Here is a 21,642-nt window from a genome sequence, read left to right on the forward strand (position 1 = left end):
GATTCGAAGTTGAGTTTAGACTATTAAATTATGCTCTAATATTTTGAAGGTTTTTAAAAAAGGTTTTATGGAAGTTTATAGTTGATGTTTTCATTTGGAGGAAAAAAATCATCGTTTTACTTTCTCCGTGGTTTACGCCAAAGGGACTCAAAAAGCCTAGAAGCATGGATTTACCATTGGCACATTTGATAATGAATTTTTTACAATGAAATTGGTTTAATAATTTGGGTCTCAAAGCTACCATCATCTATGGCTTTCATCCAGACAAGATCTGGTAAATAAAAGGGCAGATCCATCTACAGAACGAAGAATCAGAAGCCTGGAGTCCACATATGTCCCACAGATTAACTTCGACAAATCAAACAATTCCGGTGGAACTTGTGTCCGGACTTCCTGAATTATATTTCTTGCAGCATCTACGTCTTTGCTCAGCGGATCATCGAGACTCATTGTCAAATCAATGTCGCCTGGAACGAGCTTTACTGCTGGGAGGCTCGACGGAAGCTCCTCAAATGGAATTATCTTCCTCCATTTCTGACTAGACAACTTCTGGGCCAGAACATGCTGAGCTGTGGTGTTTTCTTCCTTCAGGTACAGTCTCCTTCCGGCTTGTATTCTGGAGGAAGAGTAACCTACCAGTTTACCATTGACGCCAATTTTATTCTGGGGCCAGTTATGACCTCTCATGACAGTGAAGCCAATGTCTGAGGTCAATGAGATGAGATTGTTTAACTTGGACTCTCTAGTAACTGTCAAGCACACGTCTCCGATAAGAACTCTAGCAGGAGGTTGACGAAGGGTGAGCCCGATGTGCCTCCCTGTTGAGTATAAAAAACGCCACTTTCCTGGGATTAACTCCTGCCAATGCTGTATAGGTGAAAGTCCAACATAAGCAGTTAGATGCCACAACTGATTATTACTTCTTGAACATAGACTTAACATGTGTCGTTTTACAGCATAAACGTATAGAACATCGGAATTGAAAGACATCCTCGTAAGTCGATGTTTTTCAGGTAATGTGATGTGTGTAAATATTCATCACCTTTGGTTTTGAATGAGGAGTCAGCATCTCCATCAATTCAATGAAGTGCGATAGCTTTCTTCGCTTAATCATAGAAAATAAGGGAAAAGAAAAACTAGTTAGTAAACCTTCTAAAATTTAAAATGTTCAGTGAGAGTGAGAGAGAGAGAGGGATAAAGGAGGAAGATGATGAAGAGATCTATTATGCACATACCTGAGGACGACTGTAAATATATTCCTCCGTAATTCGGACTGCAGTTGAACCAAGACCCCATCTAATAATTTCCATTGATGGAGCTACCCGCCATCTTGGTCCACAAAGGAATGGATGCCTGAGAGCCTCTAAACAGCTGCAGGATGGTTCAGTTACTTATTTCTTTATTTTGAAAAAAAGAACGAATTTCTCATTGAAATAGTTAACAGTTACACAGAAAAAGAGTTCCAAATGATGACCCAATGCCGGTATCTAACAATAGTTGCACCAAAGCTTTCACCATTTCCAAATCTATAACTTCCCAAATCCCATCTACAAAGAAAATGTATGCTCAACTCTTCTCCCAAAAAATAGTCGCAAAATAATACTTGAAAGTGAACATCAAGAGGATGTATCTGCTAGCTCAACTTTCCTCCCAATATAGACACTTGAACTTTTTGTCGTTTATTCCATTGTCCCCACAAAATTGCCTTAATGCCAATAGTCCAGATGACATTAGCCGTTTTCTAGAATTAGTGGCTGCTTAGCTACCCAAGTAAAGAAAGACCAAAGCATAAAAATAAAAAATAAATCTTAGTGCATTAAAAATTCCAACAAATAGATATGGGGTGACATACCCCATTAACAAAATTCTAAATATATTTTTACATTCTAACTCCCTTCTAAGAGGCTAGTCTCCAATGAAAATATATATACTTTACCTTATTCTTTTAGAAGGTTTGTTTGCAAGTAATAAGGACAGAAGGTTCCATCCTGCGCCCCAATTTCTATCAAGTATCTGCAAGATAAATGAACCAAAGATCTGCGCATACATTGTTGAAAAGTGATTGCAGGAAGATAATAATATTGATATTTACTTGTAATCCGACATTTCCAGCTGATAGTCTATGCTCAAGGACTTGTAATAGATATTCGCGCAAGCATGAAGGATCGTGGCCCTTTCCACATCAAGTAAACATGGTTACATATTTGAAATAAAATATTGTTGTATGTTAAACATGTGTCCACCCAATGTTAAAAAAATCGAAACAGATGCTGAATTAAACATTCCAGTGACAGATCTTGCCAATACAGATTGCAGTAAAAGCGGTTCTGGGCAAAAAAGTAATGCAATTATTCAGATGTCGTGTTATACCTTTGAGAAAAAGGATTTAAACTTCATGAATATCAATGGATCCATGAGTTCCTGTAAAACCATCTTTGCCATCATGAACCCCACACATCTACAACCGCAAGTGGAAAGGTATCAAGAGGACTACCCAGAAGTTTTAACAGGAAAAAAGATACTAAACAGTAATTCCTTTCTCCAACAACAATACCTCATGTCAAATGCAATCATCCTGTGCCGCCGATCCAAGTTATTTTCAGAAGTGTTATCACTTTCAGCATTTTCATGAAAGTAGGCAGCATTTCCCAAAATTCCAACCTGGTAAGACAAGTGCCGGATGGATATAAGATATGAAGGACAGTAATCTGCTGGTCCATTTCTTGAATATTAAGCTAGTAAATTAATATAATGTTTGTTACCATTTCTAAATTCAATAATCTAAAGCACATGCATAAATTTTACTGCTTCACATTCCGAGAGTAACCAAACCATAAAGCACATTTATTTAGAACATCTAATCACAACTTCAATCAAAAAGGAAATTGGGTTCCAATAAGATAAAAATACTCCCCCATATTTCAGAGTGCATTCAATTTGATTCATCAATTAACTAGCTCAGTAAAAAGTAATAAAATATTATCTCAAATATTCCCAGTTAGTATAGACAATAGGCCTTATCAGGCTTCAGCCCATGCATGTCTTATTTATAAATACGAGATTACTATCATGGTCATAAATAGAAATGATATAAATGGAAGAGCATCAGCCAATTCTTCTTGGTATCATACCGGACCAACTGTACTTACTTTGACATGTCTATCAACTGGGCTTATGTGAACATTTTCCAATCTCAGCTCAGTATGCGCAAGCCCATGGCTGTGCAAGTAATTAACCTGAGGTAAACAGAAGGAAGGCATCATGAACTAGCCACTCAGTTTCAAGGATATCCAACTTTCTACATTTTACCTACTCCAATCAAGAGATCCCTCATCAATACTCGAATGAGTCGTGAGTGGCGTGAAACTGCAGGTCCTCCAGTGGTAGTATCACCAACCTTTCTAACAGACTCTTCATCCAATGCAAGAGTAGCTTCCAATGTTGGAAGCCAATCTGATTGCTGAAGCCAATGCCTCAAAGAAAAACTACTGTGATGCTACAATTGAAAGCAGAAAGTCTGTATTAACATTACTTTTAAAAAAATTTCACATGAACAGAGCCATTGGGATTTAAAAATAAAAATAACTGTAAGAAGTCATAGAGCACAAGTTGGTTGTTCCAAACTCTTCCCAGAAGAACCAGTGCACCAAATCCTACCTTTAGTTCTAGCTGCTACAAAAAAAATCTTCATGACATGGCACTAGCCGTTCAGAAAAGTGAACTTCAGTGAAAATTGGGTTGATAGGGTTGCTAAAGTGATGGTTTCATGGGAAACTTTACAATGGCATAAAAGTTGAATGCAACAACCAATTTGAGGTAAACAAAATTTGATCAAAAGAAAAAGTACTCGGAGGCACAAAAATCCATATAATCTAACAACTTAGGACACCTACCCCATGGACCAGAGTAAATGAGGAGTGGCCATTACTCATAAGTGAAGATATGTAGCCATGAACTTGCATTGAATAGGAATGATACATCAGTCTGCGACGAGCCAGTTTCTTTAGTACCTATCCACATCATTAGTAACAGAGTCAAGTACAATATACCATTAATTGTTAGTAATTTCTTTTTAAACAATATGCATTAAATACAAACTTCTATAGCTCTTTTCCCTCTACGCTGAGCCTGAGCAGTTTTAAGCCTTCGAAGCACGACCTTTGTGTTGTATAAAGGGCTACATTAAAGAAAATAAAAACACTAGTTAAAACTTGAACTACTTGAAGAACATCAAATTCTAAAACAGAAGAAACTAACCTAAGGCGATTATTCACAAGTGCTTCAAAAACTATTTCATCCCCCTACCACATTGTTGCTAACATGTCAACAACTTGTAAGAGAAAGCAAACAGTGACATCAACTAAAAGAAAACCAAAAAAAAAAAAAAAAAAAAAAAATCAAAATTAGAAAATCGTAAAATGATTTTTTAAAAAGGAACAAATTTATCATACCCGACCTCCAAGGCCAGTGCTGACACAATCAAGAATCTTGAAATCCGACATCTTGAATCTGATGACATGGTCCAATTCTTCCTCCATGGAAACTGATAGAGGGCCTGGAGCATTGTCCTTCGATTCTGAAACAGATAAATCTTTTCGCACAGATGAACACAGTAGTCTTGAACATCGCGAACTGGGAGTTCTCCTCACAAAACGCACTGGAAGAGGCCCAATCAGTGTAGTCGACGGATTATCCTTATAACAAACACCCATTGCCCTTTCAAAACTTGGGTTCGAAGCCATTCCATGATACAGTCCCATGGATCACAGGTTCAGCCACTGAAAAAAAAACCCAATTGAGTAAGTCCCAAACTTTAGAGTGATTATCAAAGTTCTGAAAATGGCATGAAGAAAATTCCCTCCATCAACTAAACAGTGGGGAGACGAAGTACAATTACGGTCAAATATAGCCATCAACGGGAACAAAATTGACACAGAACATTAAAACAACTCCAAATTACAAGAAGAAGCATTCATAAGCAGAGAATAAAAAAATTGGTGGACTTACCCGGAAATCGGGGAGATGGGTTTGAGGATTTAGGAAGGAAACATTGAAAAATTATATAGAAAATGAAGAACGTGAAAGTTGCGTGGAAGAAAGAGTTGAAAACGTTGCTCCATAAGCTTTCCTCGCTCCCAAATATCTGAAGTATATGACTTTCTCTGGCCTTCTCTTTTTAACGGCTGATTTTGAATACTGTCTTATCACGCCCGCTCTGATGTTTACACGTCACCATTATTTTCGAATTAAATCTCTATTTTATCGTCTCTCTTCTGGCAGTTTTTTTCATCTTTATCCACATATTTCATAACATTTTATTTTAATATATAGGTTTCTCTCTTTTTTTCTTATTAATTAAATTAGAGGTTAAAACAACATTGTGATTTTTGTACTTTTAAGTTTATTCTAATTTAGAACCTATATTTTTAAATATTGAATTTTAATTATGTACTTATATCTTAAATTTAGTTTTTTCATAAACCAAAAATCTTTTATTTTAACCCCATTTGGTAATAATTTTGTTTTCTATTTTTGTTTTTGAAAATTAAGTCTACGGACACTATTTTCACCTCTAAATTTCTTCCTTTGTTATCTACTTTTCACAATGATTTAAAAACCAAACAAAAAATTTTGAGAACTAAAAAAAATAGTTTTCAAAATGTAGTTTTTGTTTTTAAAATTTGGCTAAGAATTTAACTATTATACTCGACAAATATACAAATCATTGTAACAAATGTGGAAGGAATAGACTTAATTTTCAAAATCCAAAACAAAAAAGGAAATGATTACGAAACGGGATCTTAATTATTAATATTTTTACTATAAATTTTTGAAAATTTGTTCACATATTATTATTATTTTGCATGAAAATTATTATTATTATTGAACTAATTTTCATAAAAGAAAAATTAACTTATTAAATTCAAGATTTATTGAAAATATAGAAATTAAAAATAGACATTTCAAAGTAGAAACTAAAATCAAACATTAAAAATAGTATTTTAAACTAAATTATAAAAAATACCTCTTTTTGAGTTAGTTTGGGTAGGTTTCAGTTATACACTTTTTCTTTATTTAAGAAATTCAATTATGTATGACATTGAAAATTTCCATACTTTTGAAAGTTGTTCAAAAGAATATTGTTGAAGAGTATTTTTGTTAAAATAATATGAAAATTGGCATGTATATAATTTGGAAGAGATATATTATAACTGTAATTTTATTTTCATAAATTGATTTGTACAATTTGATTATCAAAACATTTTAAGAATATTTTTGTTTGAGATGAATGGTTTTGAATTTTCATTGATATATCAATATTTTTATTAATATTTTCACATTATTTATAAATTCAACATCCACATGAGCAGTGAATCGACTCTTCCATTATATCGTAAAAAAATACATGAAACACAAGAAATAAACAACAATATGTGACTTATGTAAATATAATATAAATAATAAACATTTTAATATGTTTAAAAAAATATAATATTTTTTGTGGATTATTTTTTTTTGAATTTTTTTATAATTTTTCTTTGACATCATCATTTTATCGATATTTTTGTCAACATTATCGAAAAATTGAAACTTTGATATTTTTAAACATGGATAGTGATAGTAGTCTTAATCTTTTATATAATTATATAATATCAAAGGATTTAAACTATACTAACCTTTCAATGAAATGTAAATGTCTCAACCTATTGACAAGGGAAAGGTTTTTGACCTTCAGCTAAAAAGAGATGCTAAATAACCAAAAGAACATAGGGGCACTTGAATGATAGCAAATTTCTTTTTTTTATTAAAATTAAAAATATAGCAATAATTTTTCCAAATTTACTTTATTGGTGTATTAACATGTATATCACTAATATATCTGATTTACTTTATATCTGGTATATCAGTTATTTGGTATACTTTATATTTGACATATCAATGGACTAATATACCAAACCTAAAGTGTGTAAGTTATGTAATGGATATACCAAATTTATCATTCATAAACCAATTTATCAGTCAAGAAGTGCTTGTTCATTTAATATTATTTGCAAACTTAATTTCAATCCTCATTCATCTACTATAGAATATTATTTTTCTAATACATTATAATCGGTTTATAATGGTTCAACTCTATATGTTAGTAACCATTTTGAATGAATATTGATAAACTATTGATGCACCAATGTTACACTTTCAAATACTGTATACTAGTAGTATACCAACATTTTATAGTTAAAATGATTTGAGTTAATGTTGATATAATACTAATACATCAATATTATATTTAAAATGTTATATAGAAGAAATGCTGATATACTATTGATACACTGATGAAATACTTGAAATTAGTTTTTTATGAGCATTGATACAATATTGATAAACTAATTTGTACTTTAAATGAATTTTGAATAAGTGTCTAGCTATAACTACTAATGTACTGATAAGATACACTACAAGAAATCTGACATCTCCCGACTCACAATTCATCGGAAAAGTGTGGAAAACGCGTTGGGAGTGCCTTTCCCGACGAATAAAGGGTTGTCGGGAGAAACCCGTCGGGAGAGGAACTCCCGACGCACTTTAAAATGACGTCGGGAGTTCCAGTAACTGTCGACGCCTGATATATGGTGTTGACAGTTCTAGAACTCCCGACGCCCTATATTCGTTTATTTTGGACCACTTGAACAAATTTCCAACTGCTACCATATTTGATGTCATCAATGTAAAAGACTTGTTGTGCTTGGATAGCAAAGATGAAAGGCTCATCGACATACCAAAAGTGTGATGTATTGATCGATTTGTATCCTAAATCCACATGTTGTCCTATTACTTTTGTTGTTATCTGTGTCAAACCATCTACACTTCAACAAGAAAACACGTCTTCTGTTCGCATATTGGAAATCTAATACTTCGTCTACAACATCGTAGAAATTGTTATCCACACTTGCATTCTCACTGATCTCCCCGACCACTAGGACTCCACTATTTTTGTAGCTCGACGATTTTCACGCTCTACAGTGTGAAACCGTACCCCATTAATAATGCATCCATTGTAAGAGTGCACCTCAGACGAAGGTCCCATTGTAAGATCTCTTCTCCATTCATTACGACTGGTGGAGGTCCACCTTCAACTTTTCCATCATGTTGTCTACTTCGACGCCAACTATGATTCTTTGGAAAGATAACGTCGATGTCCCATAAATGATATTTTTCCTCTTATCCCGAAGGACGAGTTATCTTCTTTGCATATTGGACATGCTCGATAACCTTTTGTACTCCACCCAGGTAAGTCACCGTACGCAGGGAAGTCATTAATCGTCCATAATAAGGTAGCATATAGTTGAAAAAACTCACCAGTAATAGAATCATAAGTTTGCACACTAATTGTCCATAACTCTTTCAACTCTTCAATCAACGGTTGCAAGTAAACATCAATTTCCTTTCCAGGAGATTGGACCAGGTGTATGAGCAAAGACATGAAGAAGTTTGTTTCCTTCATGCATTTCCAAGGGGGCAAATTATAAGGAGTTATCACCACAGGCCACATACTATAAGAAATGCTCATATTTTCAAACGGATTGAAGCCATTTAAAGCTAATCCCAAACGAACATTTCGGGATCTAAAGCCAAATGAGGAAATTCACGATCAAAATGTTTTCACCCCTCTTGCATTAGCTGGATGTCGCAATACATCCTCCATTTCAACTCGCTTATCTTTATGCATCTCATGTTAGAAGCGCCTTCTTTTGATGCAAACAATCGTTTTAATCTCGGTATCAATGGAAAATGACGCAAAATACCTTATGTGGTATTTTTTTACCCTTGCCATCATTAACTTTGTACCGAGACTCACCACAAACGGGGCATTGTTGCAAATCTGCAAACTCTTTCCAATATAATACACAATCATACTTGCATGCATGAATAGACTCATAACTTAGGCCTAAATCATGCAATTTTCGCTTGGCTTCATAAAAGGAAGTAGGTACAAAGGTGTCAGCTAGAAACACTACTTTTAACAATTCCAGCAACATGTCAAACGATTTGTTACTCCAGCCATTGAGAACTTTGATATGTATCAACTTCACTAAAAATTTCAAGGACGAAAATTGCGAACAACCAGGGTATAATTCATTACGTGCTTCGGTCATTAAATCCTCGAATAAGTTCGTGGTATCTCTTTCTTGACCATTAAAGGACATTTCATTTTCAATCCTTCCTTCATTTGCATTTTCGTTTTCAATTGGAACTTGTAAATCGTTTATAAGATTCAACATCTCATTTTCTTTGACAATATTACTCTTTATACTATCTTCTTCAACATTCTGTATTGAATGACTTGTATGACTTCTAGATAAGTTTACTGGCTCTCCATGGTATACCCATTCAAAATATGAGGGAGATGTTCCATATGTTAATAGATGTCGTTCTACAATATCGATCTTTTCCTAAATTGAATTCATACAATTCTTGTATGGACATCTTATTCGTCCGGAATCATTAACATGAAACTTGCCATATCTAAAAACTGGGATACTCCTTCTCTATACTCCACTGATAACTTATTCTTTAGTTTAATCCATTCTTTATTCATCCTTAAAAATAAATCTTTCCTGACCAACTTGTAATCCAAAACAATAACCTGGATTAGAGGACAAAGTACAAAGTATTTATTAAGCATGAACTTTGATTAAAAATTTCCAAGTTTGTTTGGAGTATTTAAAATTTTAATTAATTTATAATACGTGATTTGATTTTTTTTTGCCCCTAATGTTATTGATATTTTCCCCTAAACTAAGTCCAAAATTAAGTAAGTTGAAACATCCACAATCCATGGCTTATATAAAAAACAATGCTAATTAAAAACAATTCACAATAACATTCATACTCCAAAAAATTGCATAAATTGAAACATCCACAGTCCACAATAACAACTCAATCCACAATAACATGTTATAAATTAATCCACAATCCACAAAAAATTGCATAAATTGAAACATCCACAATCAACAATAACAACTCAATTCATAAATTAATTCACATTCAACAATAATAACAACGCAATAACAACTCAATCCATAAATTGAAATATCCACAATCCATGAGAATCTTGTTTTGGTTTAATTTTTGGAGCTTTTGAAAATGGTATTTGGAAATTCAAATTAATTCACATTCAACAACAAATGAGAATCGATCAATAATGATTAATTAAAACATATACAACGATTAATTGAAACATCTACAATAACACAATAACAATTTGCACAAATTATTTAAATCATGATTTTTCAATTAATCAATCAATAATGATTAAATTAATATACAAGTGAAAATAATGATTTAAATAAATATACAAGATAAAATAAAATGAGAAGATTACCAGCGACGACGGGGGGCGGTTGAAGGCAACGGTTAAACAAGACGAGGAGACGACGGCGGCGGCGGGAAAAGAGGGGAAGAATGGGAGAGGGAAGGAGAGGAGTGGGGGGAGGGCAAACGGGCGACAACGAGGAAGGAGGGGAAAAATTGCAGAGGGAGAGAGAAGAGTAAGGCGCGCCACGGGGAAGGAGGGGAAAAATGGGAGAAGGAGGGAGAGAGTGGGGGGTGGGCGAATGGGCGGTGGCGGCGGGGAAGGAGGGAAAAAAATGGAGAAGGCGGGCAAAGGTCGGTGGGGGGGGGGGGGGGAGGTTGGCGGCGTGGGTTAGGGTTAGGTGAGAGGGAAGAAATGGGGAAAAATGGGGAAGAAGGGATCTGGTTACCAGATCCCATCTCCCGACGCCACCCGACGGCGTCGGGAGAGCCGTTGGGAGTTTTAAGAACTCCCGAAATGGTAACGTATGGCGTTGCGAGTTTCTGGGAAACTTTCAACGCCCATTTTTAATCGTCGGGAGTTTTCTGGGAACTCCCAACGGGCCTTTACGGCATCGGAAGAGACTAATTCTTTTGATGGCTAAACTTTCAATGCTCGATTTAGGCATCGGGAGAACTCATTTTTCTTGTAGTGATATGAAATTGAATTTTGAATGAATATTGATATACTACTTATATACTAGTACAATTCTTAAAATGGATTTAAATCACGAGGAATATACTATTGATACACTAAAAATATACATGAAATAAATTTTTAATAGCTATTGATATACTATTGATCTATGTTAAAATTTAATTGAATGAGTGTTGATAAATTACCAATACACCAAATGCTTAGTATTGCATTTTCAGCTAGTAATGATATATGGTTGATACACTAAGGATCTACTTACAATTCATTTTGAATTAGTATAATATACCATTGAAATGTCAATTTAAACTTTGAATATCATTCTAAATGATATACTTTATATTTAGTAAGCAACAATATCATTACTATTGCTAAAAAAAACAATATCATTATATGTTTTTTTTTTCCTTTCTAAATCAAGTATATCAATCAATTAATATATGAAATATGAAATATTTGTCATACAATTGACATACCAAATTAAATATAACTTACACACCATTAAAATCATATAAAAAAATTGGAAATAAAACATATTAACTAATGTAATTTATAATTATTATATCACTTGACAGAATCAATGCATTTAACAAATACTATGAACATCAAAGTTGAACCAATCAAATGAAAAAAACAAAAAAAAATATTTATCATAATCGAACAAACAGTGTGGACCATAGCACAATTAAAGTCGTGATTTATCAATTGTATAAATTATATTCTTTAAATAAAGTATATCAATTGGTTGATATACCAAAATATAAAGTATATTTGATATACTTGTTGAATGAGGGTAAAATCGAAAATAAAAAAAAATCAAGAATCAAATTTACATTTGTTGCTATATTGGCAATTTTAGAAAACTATTGCTATATTTGCCAATACCCCTATGTTCTTTTGTTATCCATTGCAAATTTTCAAAATGTACTATCAGTAGTTAAAATGTCAGAAGGAATAAATTCAAATATATCATCTACTTTAGATTTAATATCCTATGAGTTTGTTTGACAATAGATAAATCAATTAAAAAAAATTTACGTAGCTATATTTATTATATTGCTGTTCACACGAGGTTTCCGGAGAAACTTGTTTCGTGGAGTCGAACTTGAGTTGGTGTTGTCATTGATGTTGATTTGATGCGATGTGGTTTGATCTCTAGTACTTGATTCTATGATTCTCTCGATTGGAAGAAAAACACCGAACGTTCTTGAAGTAGAAGTAGTAAAAGTCTTGGAAAAGGTCTTCTGCTTGTTGGTGAATTCTCTCTGCGCTCTCTAGAATTGCTGACCCCCTAAATGGGAAGAGTTCATTTATTTATAGGGCTCTCTGATGGGCTTCATGGGCTTAGGCCAGGTTGGATGGGTTTAAGCTTAGTTGGCTCATGAGTTTGGGCTTAGGACCCAATTAATTAGATTTGGGTTTACTTTGACACTTAGGCCCATTTTTGGGTATAACTAGATCAAAGCCCAAATTATAACGTCAAATTGAAAAAATTAATTTTACTCAATCCAACGTCTGTCGAAAAGACAGAATTTGTCTTCAACTTCAATTTGGGACACATGTCAACTCTTAATTGGTCACAAATTGATAATTTTGGAATTTCGTCATTAATTTAGTAAGTGGCGTGGTGATCTGTGATTGGTCCGAGATTTCTCCTCCAACAAATGCCCCATTTTCGAGATTTGTGCATGTGAGTGGATGAACATCGAAAAATATAAAGCCGACATCGAGACGCAAGTAATTTGATCTTGACTTCGATGCTCCTAATTTAATTAAACCGTGAATTTAATGCACAAATTTAACTAAATTTTGTGATAGAGGACGACCAAACTTTTAATTTGAGAAAAGCCTCAACTTTTATCACAGACCTAATTTGATTTGAAGAGATAAAAGGTAGAAATTCGAATTTAAAAAAAAAAGAAAGAAAAGAAATTTAGGTTTCATCCCTATTTTAAATTTGATTTGGAGACAACTTAAAAATTCTGAATTTAAAATGAAAATTCAAGTTTCATCCCTAATTTAATTTGATTCGAAGATTAAAACTTAAAAACATGGTTTTAAGAAAGAAATTTGGAATATGGCCAAATTTATGAAAAACTTTGAGTTTTTTCCCAATTTAATTTGATTTTAGAGATAAAACTAAAAAATTTTGAACTTAAAATAAAGATTCAAGTTTCATCCCAATTTCATTTGATTTGGAGGTGAAAACTTGAAATTTTGGTTTTGAGAAATATATTTGGAATATGGTCAAATTTACGGAAAAAAGCTTTTAACTTTGTCCCCAATTTAATTTGATTTTAGAGATAAAACTAAAAAATTTTTGATTTAAAATGAAAATTCAAGTTCCATCCCCAATCTAATTTGATTTGGAGATAAAACTAAAAAAAAAAAAAAAGAAAAAAAAAAGAAAAAAAAAGGAAAAAAAAATCTATATTTAACCAAATTTTGGATTTCCTGATTTGATTTTGGATTTAGTGAAGGAAAATTGACAAAAATGACCTATTTTGAGTATGATTTTGTATTTTTGACCTATTTTTGAAAAACAAGTTTTTTTTACCCCTTGATGATGAAAATGATATAAGCATGGAAAATATTGGTTGTACAATTACTCTTGTGCCCTTTATTAAATGTTCACTTTCAATTTCGACAACCAACCTACCAAATTAATTCAAAAAAATTCTCCACTTAAAAAATTTATTCATAAAAAATTATTTTATCCAACATGAATTGATAACAAATTATTTTTCACATTCCAACACTAAAAATTCCTCCACCAAATTTAATTGTTTACAACCCTACAAAAAGTTATCTACACCAAATTATTTTCAAAATGATATTTTATATAAAAAAAATGAAAAAATAGTTAGACGATCGTATAGCAATGTGAAGAAAAGTTAGATGAATATTCATCGAAGCTGAGCGATTATTAGGACTGGGTAGGGGGAGGGCACCGGGTAGAGAGGGGGCGGGTATTGGGACTAAATGATCGCTTAGTACCATCGCCTAGTACTAAACGATCGCTTAGCTATGATCGATGGGAACGAGAGGGCATCGGGTAGAGAGGGGGCGAGTATGGGACTAAACGATCACTTAACGATGGGAACGGAAGAGCACCGGGTAGGTGGGTGTGCTGCAGGACGGGGCGGGTATAGGATCTAAACGATCGGCTTAAGCTATGATCGATGAATGGGAGGCAACCGGGGGTAGAAGGAGGGGGCGTGCAGAGAAAGGCGGCGGGGTATTGGGACTAAAACGATCGCTTTAGTACACATCGCCTTAAGTTATTAAACGATTCACTTTAGCCTAATGATCGATGTGGAACAGGGAAATGCACCAGTAGAGAGAGGGCACGCAGAGAAAGGGGAAAGTATTGTGACTAAACGAGGTTGCTTAGTACCATTGCCTTAGCTACTAAACGAATCGCTTCAGCTATGATCGGTGGAACCTAAAAACGATTACGTTGGACTTTCTAAACGAATGGCACTACACGATCGTTTAGACTACGAGCAATACTAAAAGATGCGATGAACGTCTACGCGGTAGTGCTGGAGCGATCGTTTAGATCTAGAACCCTAAGCAGATCGTGCATGGGAACATAATAATACGTTGGATTTTCTAATAAAAGGAATGGTAACTTACAATGATCGTTAATAAAGCTATGACGACGCGCTAAAGCGAGTGCAATCGTTTAGACTGTTAGAGCTAAGCGATCGTCCTGAATGTAAGGACTAAAACGAATCAGCACTTACACATCAAAATATCTATCTATTGACGCGCGCTAAGCGATGCGATCGATTTAGATGATAAGCTAAGCATTGTGGCGTAAGGAACTAAACGATACGTTGGGAATATTCTTAAACGATATAGAAGGCGGAAAGGAAGAAAAAAGAGAGAAAGAAAAAAAAAAACAGAAGAAAAAGAAAAAAGAGCAAGCGACCGTTTTCTCAAAGGCGCAATCCAAGTTCAGCCGACTTATATAAATGCGACCACTTTCAGAACCAGCCCAACCTACCAAAATAATTAATATATCCACAAAAATTAATTTATCCGAAAAAACTATTTCTAAGACTGATATATCTCTTCATCAAAGTTGATTTCTCTTCAATCAAAATTGTATTCTCCTCATCAAAATCTCCACATAAAAAGTTTCTCTTTAATCAAAAGTTCCACAAACTTAGAATACTCACGAAGCTGTAATTTTGTAGCACTCGCTGTCAAAAGAAAAAAGGATTATCGTATTTCAATAATTTAATATGATCTCTTAAAATAAAGGATTCATGAAAAAATATGAACCAAAACCCTCCATAATAACTATCAACTTTGGTGCCCTCCCACCCTACCCAAGATCCAATACAAACCGGCCAAAGCCAAAAAAAGAAGAAGACCAGCGAGAGAACAGCCACCACTACTAACAACATACCCGTCTTTCTACACTATCGTTCTTTCCATATACTTTTCCCAGACCTAACCGAAATACCAACTGCATTTCCACCATACCGGTCGAAAATCCACTTATGGCCCGACCTGGACCATCATACCACCGGCAACAATCCCTAGCTCCCAAGTCTATCTCAAGCAACCTTCAAATTGCAAGACCGCCCCAGCAAAAAACACGGTCCACAATGTTATGAAGACCAAAAGAACCTAGGTAAGATCGAATTTTTAGGGAAACGCATTTTAGCTCAAAACATATTCAGGAAAATGCTGAACAATGAATGCTTTAGGAAAAAAAATAACATTTCAAAACGATAGATCTAAACATAGATTTCAATATTCACACAAGAACCACTTAAACATAACCGAACCAAATCAAAACACCATGCAGTAAAAAATGAAATCCAAATACCATATAGTATGAAAAAAATCCCAAATGAATCTATTAATAGAAAAAGAGAGAAATAACGCAATAACAAGGAATGAATGGGAATAGGCGAAGAGAAGTAGAAACATTAAGAAGGTGAGATGAACCGGCTTTGAACATGCAAGCAACGAGAAGAGTGAAAATGGAAAGAAACGCTGAGGGATTTAAGGAGCCAGGTATAATACGAGTAGGAGACTTTAAATGAATCCGTGAAGGAAGCTGTAATTTGAAAGGTAATATTTCACTTCCTTTTTCAAAATTGTGGGGGTCAAAAAAACATATTATTTTAAAAAGGGTCCAAAAATCAAAATCAAAAAACTTGAAAAAGTATTCTTTAGTTAATTGTTCTATAGTGAAAGCCTCAATATAAATATGTAGGTCAGACCCTAATGCAGTTACCATCTCAAACAGTTACAAATCTTAAAAAAAAAAGGAATTAAATTTCCACCTTTTTAAAAAAAGGTAAATTTCCTTTTTTTTTATTTTTCTTACTTACATTAGCGCCGAGCACAACTGAAGATGCCGGGAGCAACGAGCCCCTACAGAGCGCTAGACCAATCACGCTCCAGCCCATCAACCACGTAGTGAAGCCAAAGCCGTGATTGACACACCAAAGCCACAAGAACCCAGACGAAAAACCACGTCTTAAATGAGACGAGAGCCGAGCCACCAGTCTGCTTCACTTACTCAACCATCGTTTAACTTACCATTACCACTCGCGCCAATCGTCGTACCCCGCTCGTTCAACTATGCATGATCCATTCGAGAAAACTCGGCATCGCGTCGTTTGCTCGAATGCATTCCATTGCTCTGTCCCAGCCGAGTCCTACCCCGGCAAGGTTTACTTGCCGAGCCCTAAATGAGTTTGCTGCAGATACCCGCTATGACTTGAAAATAAATGGAGGAGGAAACAAAAAGCCAATAGAGGTCCGACAGACACCCCTTCATTATGCCCTTTTCACTCTTTTTTTTTACAACTAGAAATTTTAATGATTATTCTTGCTTATTATCATTCTTATTGCTTTTATACAGCAAAAAATACCTTTCTGTTTTTTTTTTCACTTTCTATTTCCCTACATATTTTCTTCTATGCTTTTTTATTTTCATTTTACTCTTTTTTTTTTTCTATTCTCTCTCTCTTTTCTTTTAACTTTAATTGAACTATCCTTTTTGTTCCCACATAACTTTCCCCCTCAGTTTTATATATATAGAAATTTAAGTGACTCACGAACTCGCACATTTAGGGCAGATATATTTTTTCCCTTAATACTCCACCGACTCCATCGAGTAATTTTCTGCAAAAAGGGTGAGGTTTTTTTTATATTTTTTTTTTATTATTGCAAAAGAGGCTTAATATATCAACTCAGTTGATCACCTAGAGATGACCTCGGAACAAGGTCATACCCTTGTATATATTGATAATGATGCTATGGGAAAGTAAGAAAAGGAGGGGGGAGGGCCTAGAAAGTGAGCTTAAAACAACTCCGCAGCATCAGGATAATAACTTAGGGATGATCCTGAAAAAAGATATCACACTATGTACATTAAATTAGAAATCGTCATGGCCGGGAGGGGGTGCGGGGGGGATAGAATAGACTAATATAAACTCCTCCCCATTTGACATACAACCTACCGGGATGACCCCGGATAAAAAGGTAAAAAACCCATACTCGTTGATACAAATATTGATCGTCAAAATGGGGTACAAGAAACACCAGACAAAGGTCCCGAACAAGCATTTAAAACTCCCTCATTCGACCAACCTAGGGATGGTCCTAAAAAGGTTTACCCTTGTACATTTTGATCATCATGGGGGCCTTGGAAAGGCTTACAACTCCCCCATTCGATCAACCTAGGGATGACCTTGGAAAGGTCTACCCTTGTAAATTTTGATCGTCATGGGGGGCTCCGGAGAGGCTTACAACTCCCTTATTCAATCAACCTAGGGATGACCCCGGAAAGGTCTACCCTAGTACCTCGATCAACATAGAAGAGCCTTGGAAAGGCTTACAACTCCTCATTCGATTAACTTAGGGATGACCCCAGAAAGATCTACCCTAGTATACTTGCTAGACCCCTCATTTTTTTTGTCGTTCTCTCTCTCTCTCTCTCTTTTTTTTTTCAATCATCTTTGAACCATGCGATTGAGACTCATCCCCTTATGACACTTTTTTTTTTGGCAGAAGGATGGTTTACTTCATCGAGCACATTTCATCTGGCGAGAGATACCTCATGATTCTTAAAGACAGGGTTCAGCCTATAAAGGATGGACTTAGCCTTCTTGTGGCAAAGTCTAATTAGTTGGCTCTTTCGCTAATCGCTGGCTAAGTTAGACAACAACGTGATCCTTCCTAAATTATCAATGGACGTGCCTTGGAGTTGGGGAGAACACCATGGGTTTTACAATCTTCTATTCATGAGGAGGCCCCTAACCCTGACCGAGTTCTAACTCTCAAATGTTGTATAATTGAGGGCTAAGTCCACTGGAAAACCATAATGGAAGTTCCTGGAGAATTCAGCTTTGTTAACTGTTATTGGGAGTGGCTCGAATTTATAGTGGTCGAAATGAGCGATTCCTTTGCGACATCAGTTTATTTGGCACAGTGATGACCTCCCTATACACGTATGATTGCAATGGTGACATAGTTCGAGACTGTGAAGCTTGGTGCCCTTAACCAACACTATTCGTACCGCGGCGGGCGAAGTATCAATTTCTTTGTGGGACCTCTGGTCGTTCGGGGTTCTTCCAATCAAGCGAAGCTTTTACGAGGAGGTGGTTTCTTCCCTCAAAGAGTTAACCAAATTCACCTATTTAAGCTCGTCCACCGTGGATTGACAACCGTCCTCCAGACCTTGTGGAGCATTCTCCACTTCCTCCTCGATCATATCATCTTCAGATTCTTCAGTGATGGTGATATGGTGGCATGAAGTTTCACCTTCCTCCTACTCTAAATTTCCATTCTGAGGGTTGGTGAAAGACAACGTCGTGCCTCTTTACCCTTGAGCGAGCCCTTGCTTGTGTTTAAAGTAACGAAGGTCTTTCTCTTCATTCGTGAGGGGACGATACTACGAATTTCTCTGTCACTTTTTGCCTCACTTGATGGTTTCTTGTTCGATAGCCTTTCAACGTCTTTAAGGACGAGACGTCGCCAAATTGACGCCCGAGGTATTGGCCTCATCTTTCTTATAGTCATATTGAGGGTTTCACTGTGAGCTTTTACTTTCCCCGTGTCTCACTAGAGACATGTTTGTCGAGGTAATCTTCAATGCTCTCATGCTTCAGGCGATAAAAAAGGGGGTGCGGGGTTTTCCTTCGCTTTCTTTCGGAACTGCGCCTAATCTCTTAAAGGCTGAAGGTCGCGCCACTACCGGCGGCTGACAAATGATTTCCTCCTTTCCTTTATTAGGCAGAGTCAACCTTTGAAAGGTTGAGTGTCGAGTAGCTCCCGAAATCGTATGTGGACTTCCCCTTTCTACTTCCATCATACTCAATCTCTCGAAGACCAAAACATGTGCTACAGACGACCTAATATGGTCGAAGGCTGAGGCTCTTTTTATTGGGTTGATGCCTTAAAGTCTCGTGTCCTGTAGTTTGTAAACAATTTGTACGAACGTTTGTGATGTATAATATATGATATTTACTTCACTTCTTGATTTTGCTCATTTGGATGTTTTATTTGCTTTACCACAAACCAATAAACTAAAATCCTTGGTTGTCTTTATGTAATTTAAGCATGTATGTAGTGACATACAAGTGGATCATGTCTTAAGTGATAACCAAAATGGTTTGTAGTATATGGATGTAGGAGGGAAGCCTTATCCTAGTAACGCTACGGATGTGGCCCGCTTTGTGGAATAGTTATAAGTGTTGTGACTTGTCACAGATGGTTTGATCCGGGCATCCTATACAAAAAGTTTGTATAAGACCCGACCAAGAAGTGTTAATGTCTCGTTATATACCATTGTTCATGACAGAGACTTCACGTCACTAGGATGATCATAGGTAACATGACCTCAATCCTGAGTGAGTTGGAAACTCTTGCCGTTGAGGGCGGTCCTTTGATTTACATGGGTGCGAGTGGCCAGGCTGCCGACTCAAACCTAACACTTTGGGGATTCGTCTGATTTGGGAGCTAGGAACTCAGCTACACAAGATGGAACTCACTCATTCTCCGAAGCAGGGGTAAGTAGATAGATAGCTCCTTTAAGGGTTGATCCCAGGGCTTGAACGATGTGGCGCCACACACCTTCTCATGGCCGAAGAGGTGTTCACACATATTTGGACTATGTTGTATTGTTCATTAGAGGGATCAGTGATACTTAAGGAGTGAGATGTAATTAGAGGGGCAAAATGGTAAATTGACCCAATTGTACTTATGAGCATCTGTGAAGGGTTAATGTACTCATGATTGGTTATATCCGATGGACACAGAAATATATCTGTGGTAAGAAGAGTTCAGCTGTCGGTCTTTAGTGGAATGTTTGGCAGTTAATGGATGATGGATCTCGTGGCTAAAGAGTTTAGTCAGTTATTCACGTACCGTTGGAGCTTCGAGCCATAGGTCCATAAGGTCCCCTTGGTAGCTTGGATACAAGTCGAGAATCAGTTTTTGGGCCAGTTTGAAATGTTCAAACTGATAAGAGGCAGTTTAATTATATTGATATAATTAAACTGGTTAATTATATATGATATGATTGACTAAATGTATGAGTACATTATTTTGAAGGAAATTGGATATAAATATGATTTATATCAAGTAGAGGAGAAAACACTATAGTTGATATATGATTCAAACTATAGGTTATGAATATAATAAGATTATATTTATTAATTTATTATTTGGACGGTTATGAGATAATTGGCCGGCGTTTTCTCCGAATTAGTGCGTTAGTGGGAAGTTCAATTCAGTTTTAGTAACTGAAAAATAAAATGAAAGTGGTTTTCATTTTACAAAGGAGGCGCATAATCCTAAACGGGGTGAAAAGCCTTCTATTGCTTAGTGTTTGAGAGCCTATACGATAGCGCCCGCTCACTAAACGATCTCACACCCACATGCCCTTCATCTAAACGACCGCTTACCTTTTCATAGACGATCACTTAGCACCTGAGCGTAACTAAACGATCGTATAGACGATCGCTTAGCTTTTACTATACGATTGTGTATCCTGCACTAAACGATCAAGCACTCGACTATATGATAGTCTTTTCATTTCTCCCACTTGCTTGATCTTAGTACACGATAGTCTTTCCTCCTCTCCTCTACCAATTCTATCAAAGCCCGCCCTTTGGATTCTTACTCCGAGAATATTGAGGGCTCCGAGTGGTGGTGTCGTCTCCATTGCTTGTTGTTCGTGCGAAGCTGTTCGTGTAGACGACCATGGTGTTGCTAGGCGATTACTTGCTGGACTAGAAAGAGCGAGAGGAGTTCATTCACGGTGAAACCGAGTTTTGTGATGTTCTCCAGGTCTTTTGTTTTTTTATCTTTTAAACATGCCAATAATTTAGTGTTATCAATGCATATCTGTATGTTCGAATGTATATGTGGAAATTCTGTCACAATGAATTGGAAACATCCGCTTCCGCTCATAGGTACTCTTGTATAAGAGTTCCTTCACTTTTATCTTTGCCCTTCTTTTCCCTTGCATCATCGACTTCTTCTGCAGTGATATGATTGCTGTTGGCCACCTTTTCCTTCGCCTTTCTGGCTATGCAAACTGACTCCGATGATTTATATTCGAGTCTCGTCCTCGAGGTAGGTATAGCGTGCCCCTT

The 21,642-nt window shown here is 35.8% G+C and overlaps 1 protein-coding gene across 1 annotated transcript; it reads right to left on the reverse strand.

Annotated features, from left to right (window-relative positions):
• Positions 1 to 144: 144 nt before the first annotated feature.
• On the reverse strand, positions 145 to 5,166 carry LOC120067729 (probable plastid-lipid-associated protein 14, chloroplastic). The gene is made up of 14 exons (XM_039019291.1): positions 5,008 to 5,166; positions 4,452 to 4,778; positions 4,258 to 4,301; positions 4,099 to 4,177; positions 3,894 to 4,010; positions 3,314 to 3,496; positions 3,150 to 3,236; positions 2,555 to 2,661; positions 2,371 to 2,458; positions 2,093 to 2,173; positions 1,937 to 2,013; positions 1,236 to 1,371; positions 1,043 to 1,105; positions 145 to 867 (listed from the first exon to the last, which is right to left on the reverse strand). The coding sequence occupies exons 2-14, from the start codon at positions 4,758 to 4,760 to the stop codon at positions 244 to 246; spliced, it is 1,995 nt and encodes a 664-aa protein (XP_038875219.1). The 5' UTR covers positions 4,761 to 4,778; positions 5,008 to 5,166; the 3' UTR covers positions 145 to 243.
• Between the last annotated feature and the right edge of the window lie 16,476 nt (positions 5,167 to 21,642).

This window comes from Benincasa hispida, chromosome 1, assembly GCF_009727055.1.
Source record: "Benincasa hispida cultivar B227 chromosome 1, ASM972705v1, whole genome shotgun sequence".
NCBI classification, from domain to species: domain Eukaryota; kingdom Viridiplantae; phylum Streptophyta; class Magnoliopsida; order Cucurbitales; family Cucurbitaceae; genus Benincasa; species Benincasa hispida.